The sequence below is a fragment of the Ovis aries genome, chromosome 12 (genome assembly GCF_016772045.2).
Source record: "Ovis aries strain OAR_USU_Benz2616 breed Rambouillet chromosome 12, ARS-UI_Ramb_v3.0, whole genome shotgun sequence".
Classification (NCBI taxonomy): Eukaryota; Metazoa; Chordata; class Mammalia; order Artiodactyla; family Bovidae; genus Ovis; species Ovis aries.
In genome coordinates this window covers 53,751,822-53,768,920 of record NC_056065.1, presented here as the reverse complement: position 1 = coordinate 53,768,920, position 17,099 = coordinate 53,751,822, and the positions used below count along the sequence as shown (strand labels likewise).

Here is a 17,099-nt window from a genome sequence, read left to right as displayed (position 1 = left end):
AAATAACCATCTTGTTGGAGGCTGGGTGCCAGAGTCTTTTATAGAACAGAGAGGAGGAGGAGTTGAGGAAGTAAAGTAGAAAGGCAATAATATCTTGCAAGTATCTCCTGGCATGTCCATCCTTGGGGAAGGAGTGTGTTAATCTCTTCATTCTTGCAGTCATTCACAGTTGGGCAGGGGCAAATTATCTCCCTGTGAGCTGAAAACAGATGCTTTTAGTTTAGTGTTCAGGTAGAGGGCCAGGGTTCCCTGAAGCAGGCCATTATATGATTGTAATAACAAAAGCAACAGATTCAAGTCAATGAGAGAGATCTATTTTGGAGAAAGAAGTGGCTCTTCCCTGCAATAATTCCACCACCACTAGAGCAGTGGCCTTGGCCCTGAGTAGGTTCCTCTCAAGGGTGGGGAGAAACAAACTGAGGTGTGCTCCTGATTTGCCTGAAAAGAATGTCTTGTTCCTTGGAAGCACTTACAGGATTCCTTTTGGAACCAAGTCAGGATGAGTCTCCAGACCCGACCCAGACTCTTGAACCTGGCAGCAGTGAGCCTGCTGAGGGATGAGGCCTTGGCCATCGCAGCTCTGGAGTATCTGCCCATCGAACTCTTCCCCCCACTCTTCATGGAAGCCTTCTGTGGGAGTCGAAGTGAGACCCTGAAGGCCATGGTGTATGCCTGGCCCTTTGTCCGTTTGCCTCTGGGGGGCCTGATGCAAAAGCCTCACTTGGGAACCTTACAAGCAGTTCTGGATGGTCTTGATATCCTGCTTGCCCAGAAAAATCATTCCAAGTAAGTCAAATCCAGGTAGCCTAGTAGGTTGCTAGACATCATGAAGAAACACTTGGGGTCAAGAGAGTGAATGGTCAAAGGATGGGCCAGAGACTTTTGATGATGCCAATGAAGACTCTCAGAGTCCTTGACTATTGCTGAGCTCACTTTGGGGAAATGCCTCCTGGCAGTGAGAGAGTGCCTAAGATGCCAGGAAATCTAAAAGGACATGCCTGACATCCTTCTAGTGATGCTTATGGGTACTAGAAGCAGAGACTGAGGAAGGATGGAAAGGGAAAAGCAGGAAGGTGAGGCAGAGAGGAAAGAAGAGAGCAAGGCTGTAGGAATGTCAAGTATAATCTCAGGTGGGAAGTCAGAGTGTAGCCTCAATTCTAAGTCTGTGGTTTTATTTTGTGGTTTCCTTCAAACAGCCAATCTGCTGTTTCCCCACAGGAGGTGCAAACTGCGGGTGCTGGATTTAAGGAATACTGGCCAGGACTTCTGGAAAATGTGGTCTGGAACAAGTGTCCATGTGTCCTCAAGCTCATCAATGACACCAGTGGCTGAGGTCAGGTCAAGGACAGAGCAGCCCTTGGCTCCTTTAGAGGTGTTCATAGAACTGCACTTCAAGGAAAGTATCATAGATGACTTCCTTATCTACCTCATGAGGTGGGTGGAGCAGAGAAAAGCTTCCATACACCTGTGCTCTAATAAGCTGAAGATCGCTTCAACGTCCTTAGAAAATATTATGCAGGTCCTGGGTATAGTGCAGCTGGATTGTATTCAGGAAGTGGAAGTGAATTGCATTTGGCATCTGTACACTCTGGCCATGTTTGCTCCTTTCTTGGGCCAAATGAGTAATATACAGAGACTCCATCTCTCCCACATCCATGGGCTAGCATTTGAAGAGGAGGAAGGGTATCACCATGCTGTCCAAATTACCTCTCAGTTCCGCAGGTTGTACCACCTCCGAGATCTGTATTTGGAGACTCCCTCCTTCCTTGAAGGCTGCCTGAACCAGATGCTCAGGTGAGTGTGCCCCCACTGGCCTGGTAACAGTGTACCCAACACTAGAAAGTCAAAAGCACTCCTCCCTTTGATACTCTATCCTGAACTGTGATATCATCAGTTCAGTTCAGTTGCTCAGTCGTGTCTGACTCTTTGCGACCCCATGAATTGCAGCACGCCAGGCTTCCTTGTCCATCACCAAATCCCGGAGTTCACACAAACTCCTGTGCATCGAGTCAGTGATGCCATCCAGTGTGATATCATCAGTTCAGTTCAGTTCAGTCGCTCAGTCGTGTCCGACTCTTTTGCAACCCCATGAATCACAGCACGCCAGGCCTCCCTGTTCATCACCATCTCCCGGAGTTCACTCAGACTCACGTCCATTGAGTCCATGATGCCATCCAGCCATCTCATCCTCGGTCATCCCCTTCTCCTCCTGCCCCAATCCCTCCCAGCATCAGAGTCTTTTCCAATGAGTCAACTCTTCGCATGAGGTGGCCAAAGTATTGGAGTTTCAGCATTAGCATCATTCCCTCCAAAGAAATCCCAGGGTTGATCTTCAGAATGGACTGGTTGGATCTCCTTGCAGTCCAAGGGACTCTCAAGAGTCTTCTCCAACACCACAGTTCAAAAGCATCAACTCTTTGGCGCTCAGCCTTCTTCACAGTCCAACCCTCACATTCATACATGACTACTGGAAAAACCATAGCCTTGACTAGACGGACCTTAGTCGGCAAAGTAATGTCTCTGCTTTTGAATATACTATCTAGGTTGGTCATGACTTTTCTTCCAAGGAGTAAGCATCTTTTAATTTCATGGCTGCAATCACCATCTGCATTGATATTGGAGCCCCCCAAAATAAAGTCTGACACTGTTTCCACTGTTTCCTCACCTATTTCCCATGAAGTGATGGGACCGGATGCCATGATCTTCGTTTCCTGAATGTTGAGCTTTAAGCCAAATTTTTCGCTCTCCTCTTTCACTGGCATCAAGAGGCTTTTTAGTTATTCACTTTCTGCCATAAGGGTGGTGTCATCTGCATATCTGAGGTTGTTGATATTTCTCCCAGCAATCTTGATTCCAGCTTGTGTTTCTTCCAGTCCAGCATTTCTCATGATGTACTCTGCATATAAGTTAAATAAGCAGGGTGACAATATCCAGCCTTGATGTACTTCTTTTCCTATTTGGAATCAGTCTGTTGTTCCATGTCCAGTTCTAACTGTTGCTTTCTGGCCTGCATACAGATTTCTCAAGAGGCAGGTTAGGTGGTCTGGTATTCCCATCTCTTTCAGAATTTTCCACAGTTTATTGTGATCCACACAGTCAAAGGCTTTGGCATAGTCAATAAAGCAGAAATAGATGTTTTTCTGGAGCTCTTGCTTTTCCCACGATCCAACAGATGTTGGCAATTTGATCTCTGGTTCCTCTGCCTTTTCTAAAACCAGCTTGAACATCTGGAACTTCATGGTTCACGTATTGCTGAAGCCTGGCTTGGAGAATTTTGAGCATTACTTTACTAGCATGTGAGATGAGTGCAATTGTGTGGTAGTTTGAGCATTCTTTGGCATTGCCTTTCTTTGGGATTGGAATGAAAACTGACCTTTTCCAGTCCTGTGGCCACTGCTGAGTTTTCCAAATTTGCTGGCATATTGAGTGCAGCACTTTCACAGCATCATCTTTCAGGATTTGAAAGGGGTCAACTGGAATTCCATCACCTCTACTAGCTTTGTTCGTAGTGATGCTTTCTAAGGCCCACTTAACTTCACATTCCAGGATGTCTGGCTCTAGGTGAGTGATCACACAATCGTGATTATCTGCGTCATGAAGATCTTTTTTGTACAGTTCTTCTGTGTATTCTTGCCACCTCTTCTTAATATCTTCTGCTTCTGTTAGGTCCATACCATTTCTGTCCTTTATCGAGTCCATCTTTGCATGAATTGTTCCCTTGGTATCTCTAATTTTCTTGAAGAGATCTCTAGTATTTCCCATTCTGTTGTTTGCCTCAATTTCTTTGCACTGATCTCTGAGGAAAGCTTTCTTATCGCTCCTGGCTATTCTTTGGAACTCTGCATTCAGATGCTTGTATCTTTCCTTTTCTCCTTTGCTTTTCACCTCTCTTCTTTTCACAGCTATTTGTAAGGCCTCCCCAGACAGCCATTTTGCTCTTTTGCATTTCTTTTCCATGGGGATGATCTTGATCCCTGTCTCCTGTACAATGTCACAAACCTCATTCCATAGTTCATCAGGCACTCTAACAGATCTAGGCCCTTAAATCTATTTCTCATTTCCACTGTATAATCATAAGGGATTTGATTTAGGTCATACCTGAATAGTCTAGTGGTTTTCCCTACTTTCTTCAATTTAAGTCTGAATTTGGTAATAAGGAGTTCATGATCTGAGCCACAGTCAGCTCCTGGTCTTGTTTTTATTGACTGTATAGAGCTTCTCCATCTTTGGCTGCAAAGAATATAATCAATCTGATTACGGTGTTGACCATCTGGTGATGTCCATGTGTAGAGTCTTCTCTTGTGTTGTTGGAAGAGGGTGTTTGCTATGACCAGTGCATTTTCTTGGCAAAACTCTATTAGTCTTTGCCCTGCTTCATTCCACATTCCAAAGCCAAATTTGCCTGTTACTCCAGGTGTTTCTTGACTTCCTACTTTTGCATTCCAGTCCCCTATAATGAAAAGGACATCTTTTTTGGGTGTTAGTTCTAAAAGGTCTTGTAGGTCTTCATAGAACCGTTCAACTTCAGCTTCTTCAGCGATACTGGTTGGGGCAGAGACTTGGATAACTGATATTGAATGGTTTGCCTTGGAAACGAACAGAGATCATTCTGTCGTTTTTCAGATTGCACCCAAGTACTGCATTTCGGACTCTTTTGTTGACCATGATGGCTACTCCATTTCTTCTGAGGGATTCCTGCCCTCAGTAGTAGATATTTGAGTTAAATTCACCCATTCCAGTCCATTTTAGTTCGCTGATTCCTAGGATGTTGACGTTCACTTTTGCTATCTCCTGTTTGACCACTTCCAATTTGCCTTGATTCACGGACCTGACATTCCAGGTTCTCAATATTGCTCTTTACAGCATTGGACCTTGCTTCTATCACCAGTCACATCCGCAACTGGGTATTGTTTTTGCTTTGGCTCCATCCCTTCATTCTTTCTGCAGTGATTTCTCCACTGATCTCCAGTAGCATATTGGGCACCTACTGACTTGGGGAGTTCCTCTTTCAGTATCCTATCATTTTGCCTTTTCATACTGTTCATGGGGTTCTCAAGGCAAGAATACTGAAGTGGTTTGCCATTCCCTTCGCCAGTGGACCACATTCTGTCAGACCTCTGCACCATGACCCACCCGTCTTGGGTGGACCCACAGGCATGGCTTAGTTTCATTGAGTTAGACAAGGCTGTGGTCCTAGTGTGATTAGATTGACTAGTTTTCTGTGATTATAGTTTCAGTGTATTTGCTCTTTGATGCCCTCTTGCAACACCTACTGTCTTACTTGGGTTTCTCTTGCCTTGGAGGTGGGGTATCTCTTCACAGCTGCTCCAGCAAAGTGCAGCTGCTGCTTCTAACCTTGGATGAGGGGTATCTCCTCACCACTACCCCTCCTGACCTTGAACGTGGAATAGCTCCTCTAGGCCCTCCTGCCACATAGCCACCGCTCCTTGGACATGGGGTTGCTCTTCCCAACCAATGCCCCTGGCCTCAGGTGTGGGGTAGCTCCTCTCTGCTGCTCCTGCGCTGTCCCAGGCTGGCACTCTCGGCCCCCACCCCTGACCTTGGACATGGGGTAGCTCCTCTCGGCCGTGCTGTATGCGCTATGATTTCAATAACCTGATATGCAGATGACACCACCCTTATGGCAGAAAAGTGTAAAGGAACTAAAAAGCCTCTTGATGAAAGTGAAAGTGGAGAGTGAAAAAGTTGGCTTAACGCTCAACATTCAGAAAACGAAGATCATGGCATCTGGTCCCATCATTTCATGGGAAATAGATGGGGAAACAGTGGAAACAGTGTCAGACTTTATTTTTTGGGGCTCCAAAATCAGATGGTGATTGCAGCCATGAAATTAACAGGTGCCTACTCCTTGGAAAGAAAAGTTATGACCAACCTAGATAGTATGTTGAAAAGCAGAGACATTACTTTGCCAACAAAGGTCCGTCTAGTCAAGGCTAATGGTTTTTCCAATGGTCATGTATGGATGTGAGAGTTGGACTGTGAAGAAAGATGAGCACTGAAGAATTGATGCTTTTGAACTGTGGTGTTGGAGAAGACTCTTGAGAGTCCCTTGGACTGCAAGGAGATCCAACCAGTCCACTCTGAAGGAGATAAGCCCTGGGATTTCTTTGGAGGGAATGATGCTGAGGCTGAAACTCCAGTACTTTGGCCACCTCATGCGAAGTGTTGACTCATTGGAAAAGAGATGCTGGGAGGGATTGAGGGCAGGAGAAGGGGACGACAGAGGATGAGATGGCTGGATGGCATCACTGACTCGATGGATGAGTCTGAGTGAACTCCAGGAGTTGGTTATGGACAGGGAGGCCTGGCGTGCTGTGATTCATGGGGTCACAAAGAGTAGGACACGACTGAGCGACTGAACTGAACTAATATTTATAATTGTTATATCTTCTTGGATTGATCCTTTGATCATTATGTAGTGTCCTTCTTTGTTTCTTTTCACAGCCTTTGCTTTAAAGTTTATTTTACCTGTATGAGTATTGCTATTTCTGCTTTCTTTTGGTCGCTATTTGCATAGAATATCTTTTTCCAACCTTTCACTTTCAGTCTGTATGTGTCCCTTGTTTTGAGGTTGGTCTCCTGTAGACAACATATATAGGGGTCTTGTTTTTGTATCCATTCAGCCAGTCTTTGTCTTTTGGTTGGGGCATTCAACCGATTTACATTTAACATAATTATTGATAAGTATGATCCTGTCGCCATTTACTTTATTGTTTTGGGTTTGAGTTTATACACCCTTTTTGTGTTTCCTGTCTAGAGAATATCCTTTAGCATTTGTTGGAGAGCTGGTTTGGTGGTGCTGAATTCCTCTCAGCTTTTGCTTGTCTGTAAAGCTTTTGATTTCTCCTTCACATTTGAATAAGATCTTTGCTGGGTACAGTAATCTGGGCTGTAGGTTATTTTCTTTCATCACTTTAAGTATGTCCTGCTATTCCCTCCTGGCCTGAAGAGTTTCTATTGAAAGATCAGCTGTTATCCTTATAGGAATCCCCTTGTGTGTTATTTGTTGCTTTCCCCTTGCTGCTTTTAATATTTGTTTTTTTGTGTGTGTGTGTTTGATCTTTGTTAATTTTATTAATATGTGTCTTGGGTTGTTTCGCCTTGGGTTTATCCTCTCTGGGATTCTCTGGGTTTCTTGGACTTGGGTGGCTGTTATCTCCTCAAGGATTTTCTCATGGTCTTTCCTTTGTCTTCTCTTCTGGGAGTCCTATGGTTCGAGTGTTGGGGTGTTTACCATTGTCCCAGAGGTCTCTGAGGTTGTCCTCATTTCTTTTCGTTCTTTTTCCCTCTCTGTTTCCTTTATTTCTGCAATTCTATCTTCCATTTCACTTATCCTATCTTCTGTCTCAGCTATTCTATTGTTGCTTCCCTCCAGAGTGCTTTTGATCTCAGTTATTGCATTATTCATTATTGATTGACACTTTTTTATTTCTTCTAGGTCTTTGTTAAACATTTCTTGCATCTTCTCAATCCTTTTCTCTAGTCTATTTACCTGTAACTCCATTTTGTTTTCAAAGTTTTGGATCATCTTTAGTATCATTATTCTGAATTCTTTTCAGGTAGACTTGCTATCTCCTCCTTTTTTGTTTGGTTTGGTGGGCATTTATCATGTTCCTTTACCTGCTGCATATTTCTCTGCCTTTTCATTTTGTTTAGATTGCTGTGTTTGGGGTGGCCTTTCTGTATGCTGGAAGTTTGTGGTTCCTCTTTATTGTGGAGGTTGCTCCCTGTGGGTGGAGTTGAACTAGTGGCTTGTCAAGGTTTCCTGTTTAGGGAAGCTTGTGTCGGTTGTCTGGTGGGTGGAGTTGGATCTCTTCTCTCTGGAGTGCAATGACGTGTCCAGTAGTGAGTTTTAAAGTGTCTATGTCTTAGGTGTGACTTTGGGCAGCCTATATTTTAATGCTGAGGGCTCTGTTCCTGCATTTCTGGAGAATTAGCATGGCACTGTCTTGCTCTGGACCTTGTTGGCTCTTGGGTGGAGCTTGGTTTCAGTGTAGGTAAGGAGGCTTTTGGATGAGCTCTTGTCGATTAATGTTCCCTGGAGTCAGGAGTTTTCTGGTATTGTCACGTTTTGGATTTAAGCCTCCTGCCTCTGGCTTTCAGTCTTATTCTTACAGTAGCCTTAAGACTTCTCCATCTATACAGCACAGATGATAAAACATCTAGGTTAATGGTGAAAAGATTCTCCACAGTGAGGGACACCCAGAGAGGTTCACAGAGTTACACAGAGAAGAGAAGAGGAAGGAGGGAGATAGAGGTGATCACGAGGGGAAGAGGGGGAGTCAAAAGGGGAGAGACCAATCTAGCCAGTAATCAGTTTGCTAAGTATTCTCCACAGCCAAGAACACCCAGAGAGATTTACAGAGTTAAGTAGAGAAGAGAAGGGGGAGGGAGGAGACAGAGGTGACCTGGGGGAGAAAAGGGAGAGTCAAAAGGGGAGAGAGCAACCAATTCAGTGATCATACCCCTAAGTAAAAATGGATACTAAAGATTAGATTCTTAAAGGTACAAAATTGATAACAAATACCAAAAAGCAAAGCTTAAAAATCTAGAGTAGAGCTTAGATTCTCAAAGATACAATATTAAAAATACAAAACAAAATCAATCACAAAAGCTATAAAAATATATATGAAATTTGCTTTAAAAATAGGGTCTTTTTTGAAAAGTAATAGTAGGTTATAAAAATGAAAATTAAAGGGGTAAAAAGAACTAAAAAATTGAAAAATGATAATAGTGAAACTGTATCTATTTCTCTGGAGCTGTTGAGGGCAGTGTGGAGTTAGTTTAGTTTCAGATAGTTTCTTGTTCCAGCTTATACTTCTTCTCAAGGGCTATAGGCCCCTTCCAATGCTTAGTCAATGCTAACTACAGGGTTTTAATCCATTGCACCTGTCACTTCCAGGACAGTTCTCTCTTTATTTTGGCTTCTTCTGTTTGCAAGTCTCTTCAGTTTCTAATTTCCACCCTGGCACTAGGGGGCGAAGGGGTCATTTATTTAGGCTCACTTGTTCAGTTGGGATGTGGGGAGGGAGCAACACTGTAAACAAATATCACTGGTGTGTGTGGAGAATTTTTGCAGTGTATGGACCACACTGGGTTTGCTTCAGCTCACCACAGCATGTGCTTTCCCAGTCTACACTGCTCAGGCTCCAGGTTGCTCTATAGTGGAACTGTCCTAAGTGGGCCCTGGGTTTTGTGCACTTCTGAGGTCTAAGCTGCTCAGGTTCAGGTTCTCAGGTACACCACAAAGGCATAGATCCATTTGGGCATGCATTTTGTGCCCTTCCCAGGTCCAAGCAGCTCAGGTGACCAGATGCTTGGTGAGTGCACTGTCCCAGGTGGCCAGTGTGTCTTAATCACCTCCCGGGTCCCAGCTACTCAGTTTCCTGGGCGCACTGCAAGAGCACCGTCTCAGGTGTGCCATGTGTCTCCTCTGGGGAGCTGATCTCTGGCTGAGACCCTCCTGGCAGATGTCAACCATCCAGGATCCCAGGAAGACTTGGTTAGCAAATGGGAGCCTGCTCACAGTTTGGTGTAGTATGCCATCTCTGGGGCTGAAATTGCCCCTTGTCTTCTGACTCTGGCTGTCTCCCACCTGCCTCTCTTCCTCTGGTGGGGGGATGGGCTGGTCCACAGCAGGCTAGCTCTCCTTTGGTGTTCACTCAGTCCTTTGTTCTGTGAGTGGGTCAGGCTGAACCTTAGGTTAGAACTTTTCAAGGGAATGTACTCTCTCTCTTTCTCTCTCTTTTTTTTTTTCTGTTTCTGGCTATCCCACAGTTGCTATCTCAAGTTAGCTCCCTCAGATTGTCCTCAGGGCATTCAGGCCCAGTCCTTAGCCTAAGCATGCAATCTTGGTCATAACAGACATACTTAAGGGGTGGTCCTAAGTATGTCTCCTTATACTCCTTATACTTAAGGGGTCCTCCCTGTTCAGCCCCCACTTCATGGTAGTGGATGCAAATTTCTGGGCTACTTCTCTGCTGGGAGTTGCAGTTAGGTGCATATTCGGTGTTTTTTTGTTTTTTGTTTTTTCCCCTCTCCCAGTTATGCTGTCCTCTGAGATTCCAAAACTCCCCACAGACCTGCAAGTGAGAGGGTTTCCTGGTGTTTGGAAACTTCTCCTTCATGACTCCCTCCCCGGGACAGGTCTCCATCCCTAACTCTTTTGGTCTTTTATATTTTGTCCTACTTCCTTTCAAAGAGAATGGGCTGCCTTCCCAGGTGCCTGGGGTCCTCCACCAGTGTTCAGAAGTTGGTTTGTGGAAGTTGTTCAGCATTCAAATGATCTTTTGATGAATTTGTAGGGGAGAAAGTGGTCTCCCTGTCCTATTCCTCCACCATCTTAGGACCGCCCCTTAAGTATGTCTCTTATGACCAAAATTCACTGATGCTCATACTTTATTAGGGCTTCCTTGGTGGCTCAGATGGCAAAGAATCTGCCTGCAATGTGAGAGACCTGAGTTCGATCCCTGCGTTGGGAAGATCCCCTGGAGAGAATCTCCACCACAGTATTCTTGCCTGGAGAATCTCCATGGACTGAGGAGCCTGGCAGGCTAAAATTCATGTGGTCACAAAGAGTAGGACTTGACTGCAACTAAGCACAGCACAGCACATACTTGGTTGCAACAAGATGTCAGGCTCTCCTGAATTTGTTTTAGTCTATTCCATTATCTCCATTCATCCTCATAATGAAGTGGAATATATTTTACTCCTCTTGACACCTCAGGAAAGAGAGTATTTGAGATTGTATGTATTTAATTCAGTCACAAGGAGGATGAAATGATCCTGGTTGAAATAAAATTGGGCATTCTGGGTTTGATCATTATCAGATGGTCAGACACACGTGGCCTTGGAAAGATCTATTATCTCTTAACTTGAGGTTACAGTTCACCCCAGATTTTAAAAGACAGATATTTTTCTCCCCAGGTGCCTGATGACTCCCTTGGAAAACCTTGCTATAACTCACTCTCTCCTTACGGATTCAGACTTGACCCATCTGTCCCAATGTCCAAACATCAGTCAGCTAAAGGGCCTGGATCTGACTGGTGACCTCCTGACATACTCCAATGCTGAGCGCCTCTCAGTTCTGCTGGAGAAAGTTGCAGGCACACTTGAAAAACTGTGCTTAAACATGTGTGGGATTAGGGACTTCCATCTTGAAGCCATCCTGCCTGCCCTGAGCCACTGCTTCCAGCTCAAGTACTTCAGCATGTGCGGAAACCTCCTTTCCATGGCTATCATGGAGAAGATGCTGCGACACACCTCCGCACTGCCCAGTTTAAATAAAGAGCTGTATCCTGTCCCTCAGAGTTTGCTGTCTAGGGGAATCCGTCGACCACAGAGACTTGCACAGTGTCGGGCTGAACTGTTTGAGATTCTGAAGGACTTAGGACGTCCCAGGACCATTTGGATTAGCTCTATCTCCTGTCCACAGTGTGAAGGTCATGCATTCTTTCATCCTGAGCCCATTATATACCAGGGAAATATCCTTGCCTAGTTGACTGCCTATATCACAAATTTTCTTGGATACTAAAAGCTAGGACAGAGTTGCATCATAAGGGAACAGAAACTCATGGTTGCAGATATCTGCTCAATGTGAATATGAGAAGAAAAAGTGATTCAGCAAAGGTGCAGGATTGCAGAGGGAAAATTTGACTCTGAGAGGAAAGAGGGGCTTGGAGGAAAAGTGTCCTAAAGAGCCAGAAAGATGAACCTAAATTTCATGAGGTGGATTTGGAGCTTTTGACATATGAAGTTACCCATGGTTGGATGTTTCTAAAGATATGGTCAGAAATAAAGAGGCTTTCAGTGTAAACGTACTTCTGCTTTCTCTGATGTGTTATTCAGTTTTCTCATTTTATACATCAGAAGTCTCCAGACGCTGATAAAAGATTAAGGCACTGAATTGTCTATGATCTGAAACATTACTATTTAAGCAAGTTCTGTATTCTTTCTGGGTTGTCTCTTCCCTCTGCACTTATTTCTGAGGCTGATCACTGGGTTAATACACAGAAAGGGGAACATACTCAGTGTTCAATGAGCCATTGAAGAGCTGTTGGTAGGGCCCTCACTGCTGATTCAAGTCATGGTCCTGGACATGACCAATCCTCATGCTTCTCCTGTGTCCATAAGTCTCAGCCACTGCTGGGAAGGTTAGAGAATGCATAGGAGAGACTGAAGTTATCTCTCGGGATAGACATTCTGAGCCTCAGATCTCCTAGGCTACTTGCTTATAGATCAGACCAAAGGATAAAAATTACTTTGACAAGTAGGGCTTGTTAGTTTGGTAATAAAAAGCTAATGGAAACTAGTTATAGTACAAGGTTAGTACAAAAGTTAGTACAAGGAAAGAGATCTTAAAGATGAGAGCAGAAATAAATGAGATAGAAATGAAGAAAACAATAAAAGAGATCAATGAGTTTTGTTTTTTAAATCAATGAGACTAAAAACTGATAGCAAAATTGATAAACCTTTATCCAGACTTATCAAGAAAAAGAGGGAGAGGACTCATATCAATAAAATTAGAAATGAACAGATAAGTTACAACTGACATCACAGAAACACAGAGGATCGACAGACTCCCACAGGCCACTATATACTAATAAAATGGACAACTTAGAAGAAATGGACAAATCCTTAGAAAGATACAACCTTCTAAACCTGAACCAGGAAGCAAGAGAAAACATGAACAGACCAATCACAAACACTAAAATTGAAACTGATTTAAAAACTTCCAGGAAACAAAAGTCCAGGACCAGATGGTTCCACAGGAGAATTCTATCAAACATTTAAAGAGTTAACACTTATCCTCCTCCTATTTCATCAAGTTGTAGAGCAAGAAACAATCCCAAGTTCATTTTATGGGACCACTATCTGCCTGGTATCAAAACCACACAAAGATATGCTCAAAAAAGAAAATCATTGGCCAATATCACCGATGACCACAGACACAAAAATCCTTAACAAAACACTACCAGGTATCAATAGAACCCAACAATATATCAAAAAGATCATACACCATGATCAAATGGGATTCACCCCAAGGATGCAAGGATTCTCCAGTATATGCAAATCAATTACCATGACACACTACATTAACCAACTGAAGAATGAAAAACATAGATGAAAAACATCTATGAAAAAATCTCAATAGGTACAGAATAGTCTTTTGACAAAATTCAACACCCATTTATAATTAAAATGAAAGGACAAACAAAACTGGTAAACCTTTAGCCAGACACTTTAAGTAAAAAACAGAGAAGATTCAAATCAATAAAAATAGAAATGAAAAAGGAGAAGTTACAAGTGACACCTTATTTTTATGAAAAATATCTCGGGGAAGTAGGCATAAAGGGAACTTGTCTCAACATAATAAATATATGACAAACTCACAGAAAATATCATTCTTAATGGTGAAAAACTGAAAGCATTTCCTCAAAGATCAGGAACAAGACAACAATGTGTATTCCTGTCCCTATTATTTGACATAGTTTTTAAAGTCCTAGCTTTGGCAATCAGAGAAGAAAAAGAAATACAAGAAATCCAGTTTGGAAAATATAAAGTGAAACTCTCACTGTTTACAGATGACATAACTGTATAAATACAAAATCCTAAATATACTACTAGAACACCAGTGGACCTCATCAATGAATTTGGTAACATTAAAGTTACCAAATTTACATTTACAAAGTATTTACAAAGTTAATACACATCAATCTGTTAATACACACAACAGATAAATCAAACAAATCTGTTTAACACATAAATCAAACAGATTATCCTATTTAGGATTGCATAAAAAAGAATAAAATACCTAGAAATACACCTATCTAAGGAGGCAAAAGACCTGTACTCAGAAAACTATAAGTTATAGATGAAAGAAATAAAAAATAACACAAACAGATGGAGAGATAGACCATGTATTTTTTTTTGGAAGAGTCAATAAGGTCAAATGACCATACTATACAAAGAAATCTATAGATTCAAAACAATCCCTATCAAGTTACCAATAGCATTTTTTACAGCATCAGAACCAAAAATTTTACAATTTGTATGGATGCAAAAAAGACCATGAATACCCAGAACAACTTTGAGAGAAAAATGTAGCTGTATGAGGCAGAAAAAAGAGGCTCTCTGACCTCAGACTTTACAACAATCTATAGCAATTAAACAGTATGGTTCTGGCACAAAAACAGAAATATAGAACGATGGAACAGGATAGAAAGTCCAGTGGTAAACCTACATATCAATTGTCATCTAATCTCTGACAAAGAAGACAAGCATATACAATGGACAAAAGATAGTCTTTTCAATAAGTGGTGCTGGAAAACTGGACAGCATAAAAAGAATAAAATTCAAGCATTCCCTAACACCAGACACAAAAATAAACTCAAAATAGATTAAAGAACTAAATGTAAGTCTGGATACTGTAAAACTCTTAGAGGAAAGCATAGGAAGAACATTCTCTGACATTAATAATAGCAAGAATTAATTTCAAAATATACAAGCAGCTCATGCAGCTCAATACCAGAAAAATAAACTACCCAATAAAAAAATGGGCCAAAGAGCTAAACAGACATTTCTCCAAAGAAGACATACAGATGGATAACAAACACATGAAAAGATGCTCAACATCACTCATTATCAGAGAAATGCAAATCAAAACCAGAATGGCTGCTATCAAAAAGTCTACAAACAATAAATGCTTGAGACGGTGTGGAGAAAAGGGACCCCTCTTACACTGTTGGTGGGAATGCAAACTAGTACAGCCATTATAGAAAACAGTGTGGAGATTCCTTAAAAAACTGGAAATAGAACTGCCATAGGACACAGCAATTCCACTGCTGGGTATACACACTGAGGAAACCAGAATTGAAAGAAGACATGTGTACCCCAATGTTCATCACAGCACTGTTTACAATAGCTAGGACATTGAAGCAACCTAAATGTCCATTGGCAGACAGATGGATAAGAAAGCTGTTGTACATATACACAATGGGATATTACTCAGCTAATAAAAAGAACATGTTTGAATCAGTTCTAATGAAGTGGATGAAATGAGCCTATTGTACAGAGTGAAGTAAATCAGAAAGAAAAATAATACAGTATATTAACACATATATATAGAATTTAGAAAAATGATAACAATGACCCTATATGCAAGACAGCAAAAGAGACACAGACATAGAGAACAGACTTTTGGACTCTGTAGGACAAGGCAAGGGTGGGATGATTTGAGAGAATAGCACTGAAACATGTACATTACCGTATATGAAATAGATGACCAGTCCAAGTTTGATGCATGAAATAGGGCACTCAAAGCTGGTGCACTGGGACAACTCTGAGGGATGGAATGGGGAGGGAGGTGGGAGGGGAGTTCAGGATGGAGGACTCATGTACACCCATGGCTGATTCATGTCAATGTATGGCAAAAACCACTAACATATTATAAAGTAATTAGCCTCCAATTAAAATAAATTAATTAAAAATATTTTTGGACCCACCTCCTGGAGTAATGAAAGTATAAAAATAAACAAATCAGACCTAAATAAATTTAAAAGTTTTTGAACAGCAAGGGAAACCATAAACAAACAAACAAACAAAAAACAGAAAGACAACACACAGAATGGGAGAAAATATTTGCTAATGAATCAACCAACAGAGGATTAATCTCTAAAATATACAAAATTCTCATACAGCTCTCTCTCTATATTTATATGTGCATATATATATATATATATAAATATATATATATATATATATATATATATATATAAATGGCCAATCAAGAAAATAGGCAGAAGATCTAAATAGACTTTTCTCCAAAGATGACACACAGATGGCCAAAAAGCACATGAAAAGATGCTCAGCATCATCAACTATTGAAGAAATGCAAACCAAAACTATATTGAGGTATCACCTCACATCCTCAGAATGACCATCATCAACAAATCTACAAGCAGTAAAAGCTAGAGAGGATGTGAAGAAAAGGGAACCCTCCCACACGATTGGTGGAATGTAAATTGGTACAACCACTGTGGAACAGTATGGAAGTTTCTTTAAAAACTCAAAATAGAGCTACCATATGAAAATACCCATATGCTGGGAAAGATTGAGGGCAGGAGGAGAAGTGGGTGGCAAAGGATGAGATGGTTAGATAGCATCACTGACTCAATGGATATGTGTTTGAGCAAACTCTGGGAGATAGTGAGGGACAAGAAGCCTGGCATGCTGCAGTCCATGGGGTCACAAAGAATTGGACACAACTGAGTAACTGAAAAACAACAACAATATGATTCAACAGTCTGCCTGTGCATGTCCTGGAGAAGATCGTTATATAATTCAAAAAGCTACATCCACCTAACTCTTCATTGCAGTGCTCTTTACCATAGCCAGGACGCAGAAACAACCTAAACGTCCATCTACAGAGGAACGGATAAAGAAGATGTAATACATATATTTGATGGAATATCACTCAATCATAAAAAGGATGAAATAATACCAGTTGCAACAATGTTGATGGACCTAGAAATTGCCATACTAAGTCAGAAAAAGACAAATATCATATGATATTGTTTATATGTGGAATCTTGTAAAAGGGTACAAATGAAGTTATTTACAAAACAGAAGTAGAGTCGCAGGTGTAGAAAACAAGCTTATAGTTACCAGAAAGAGAGGGGGAGGAATAAATTGGGAGTTTGGGATTGATATATACACACTACTATACACAAAATAGATAATGAATAAGGACTTACTGTATAGCACAGGGAATTCCAGTCAATACTCTGTGATGATCTGTGCGGGGTGGGAAAAGAATCTAAAAAGAGGGGATATGTGTATATGTGTTATTCATTCACTTTGTTGTACAGCAGAAACTAACACAACATTGTAAACCAGCTATACTCCAGTAAAAAGAAAAAAGAATCAAAGTTCTTTGCCTAACAAAAAGAAACCAGAAACAAAAATGCCTTCAGGGGCTATAGATAATATCATGAGATGTTTCACAGATATTGAAATCCCTACAGGTGGGAGAAGTTAATTTTATGCTGACCACTGGCAAGTAGACCAAAGGCTAGTTG

The 17,099-nt window shown here is 41.6% G+C and overlaps 1 protein-coding gene across 1 annotated transcript; it reads left to right on the top strand.

The window, feature by feature from the left end:
- The first annotated feature begins 499 nt into the window (after nt 1–499).
- LOC101113513 (PRAME family member 12-like) lies at nt 500–11,518 on the top strand. The gene is made up of 3 exons (XM_004014084.3): nt 500–786; nt 1,219–1,794; nt 10,948–11,518. The coding sequence occupies exons 1-3, from the start codon at nt 500–502 to the stop codon at nt 11,516–11,518; spliced, it is 1,434 nt and encodes a 477-aa protein (XP_004014133.1).
- Nucleotides 11,519–17,099: the final 5,581 nt, after the last annotated feature.

What these genes read in the sequence shown, in the direction of transcription:
- LOC101113513 (XM_004014084.3), top strand. Translation starts at nt 500, where the DNA reads ATGAGTCTCCAGACCCGACCCAGACTCTTGAACCTGGCAGCAGTGAGC. An exon ending in GCCCAGAAAAATCATTCCAA is followed by an intron (nt 787 to 1,218) that starts GTAAGTCAAATC and finishes GTTTCCCCACAG; the next exon opens with GAGGTGCAAACTGCGGGTGC. An exon ending in TGCCTGAACCAGATGCTCAG is followed by an intron (nt 1,795 to 10,947) that starts GTGAGTGTGCCC and finishes TTTTCTCCCCAG; the next exon opens with GTGCCTGATGACTCCCTTGG.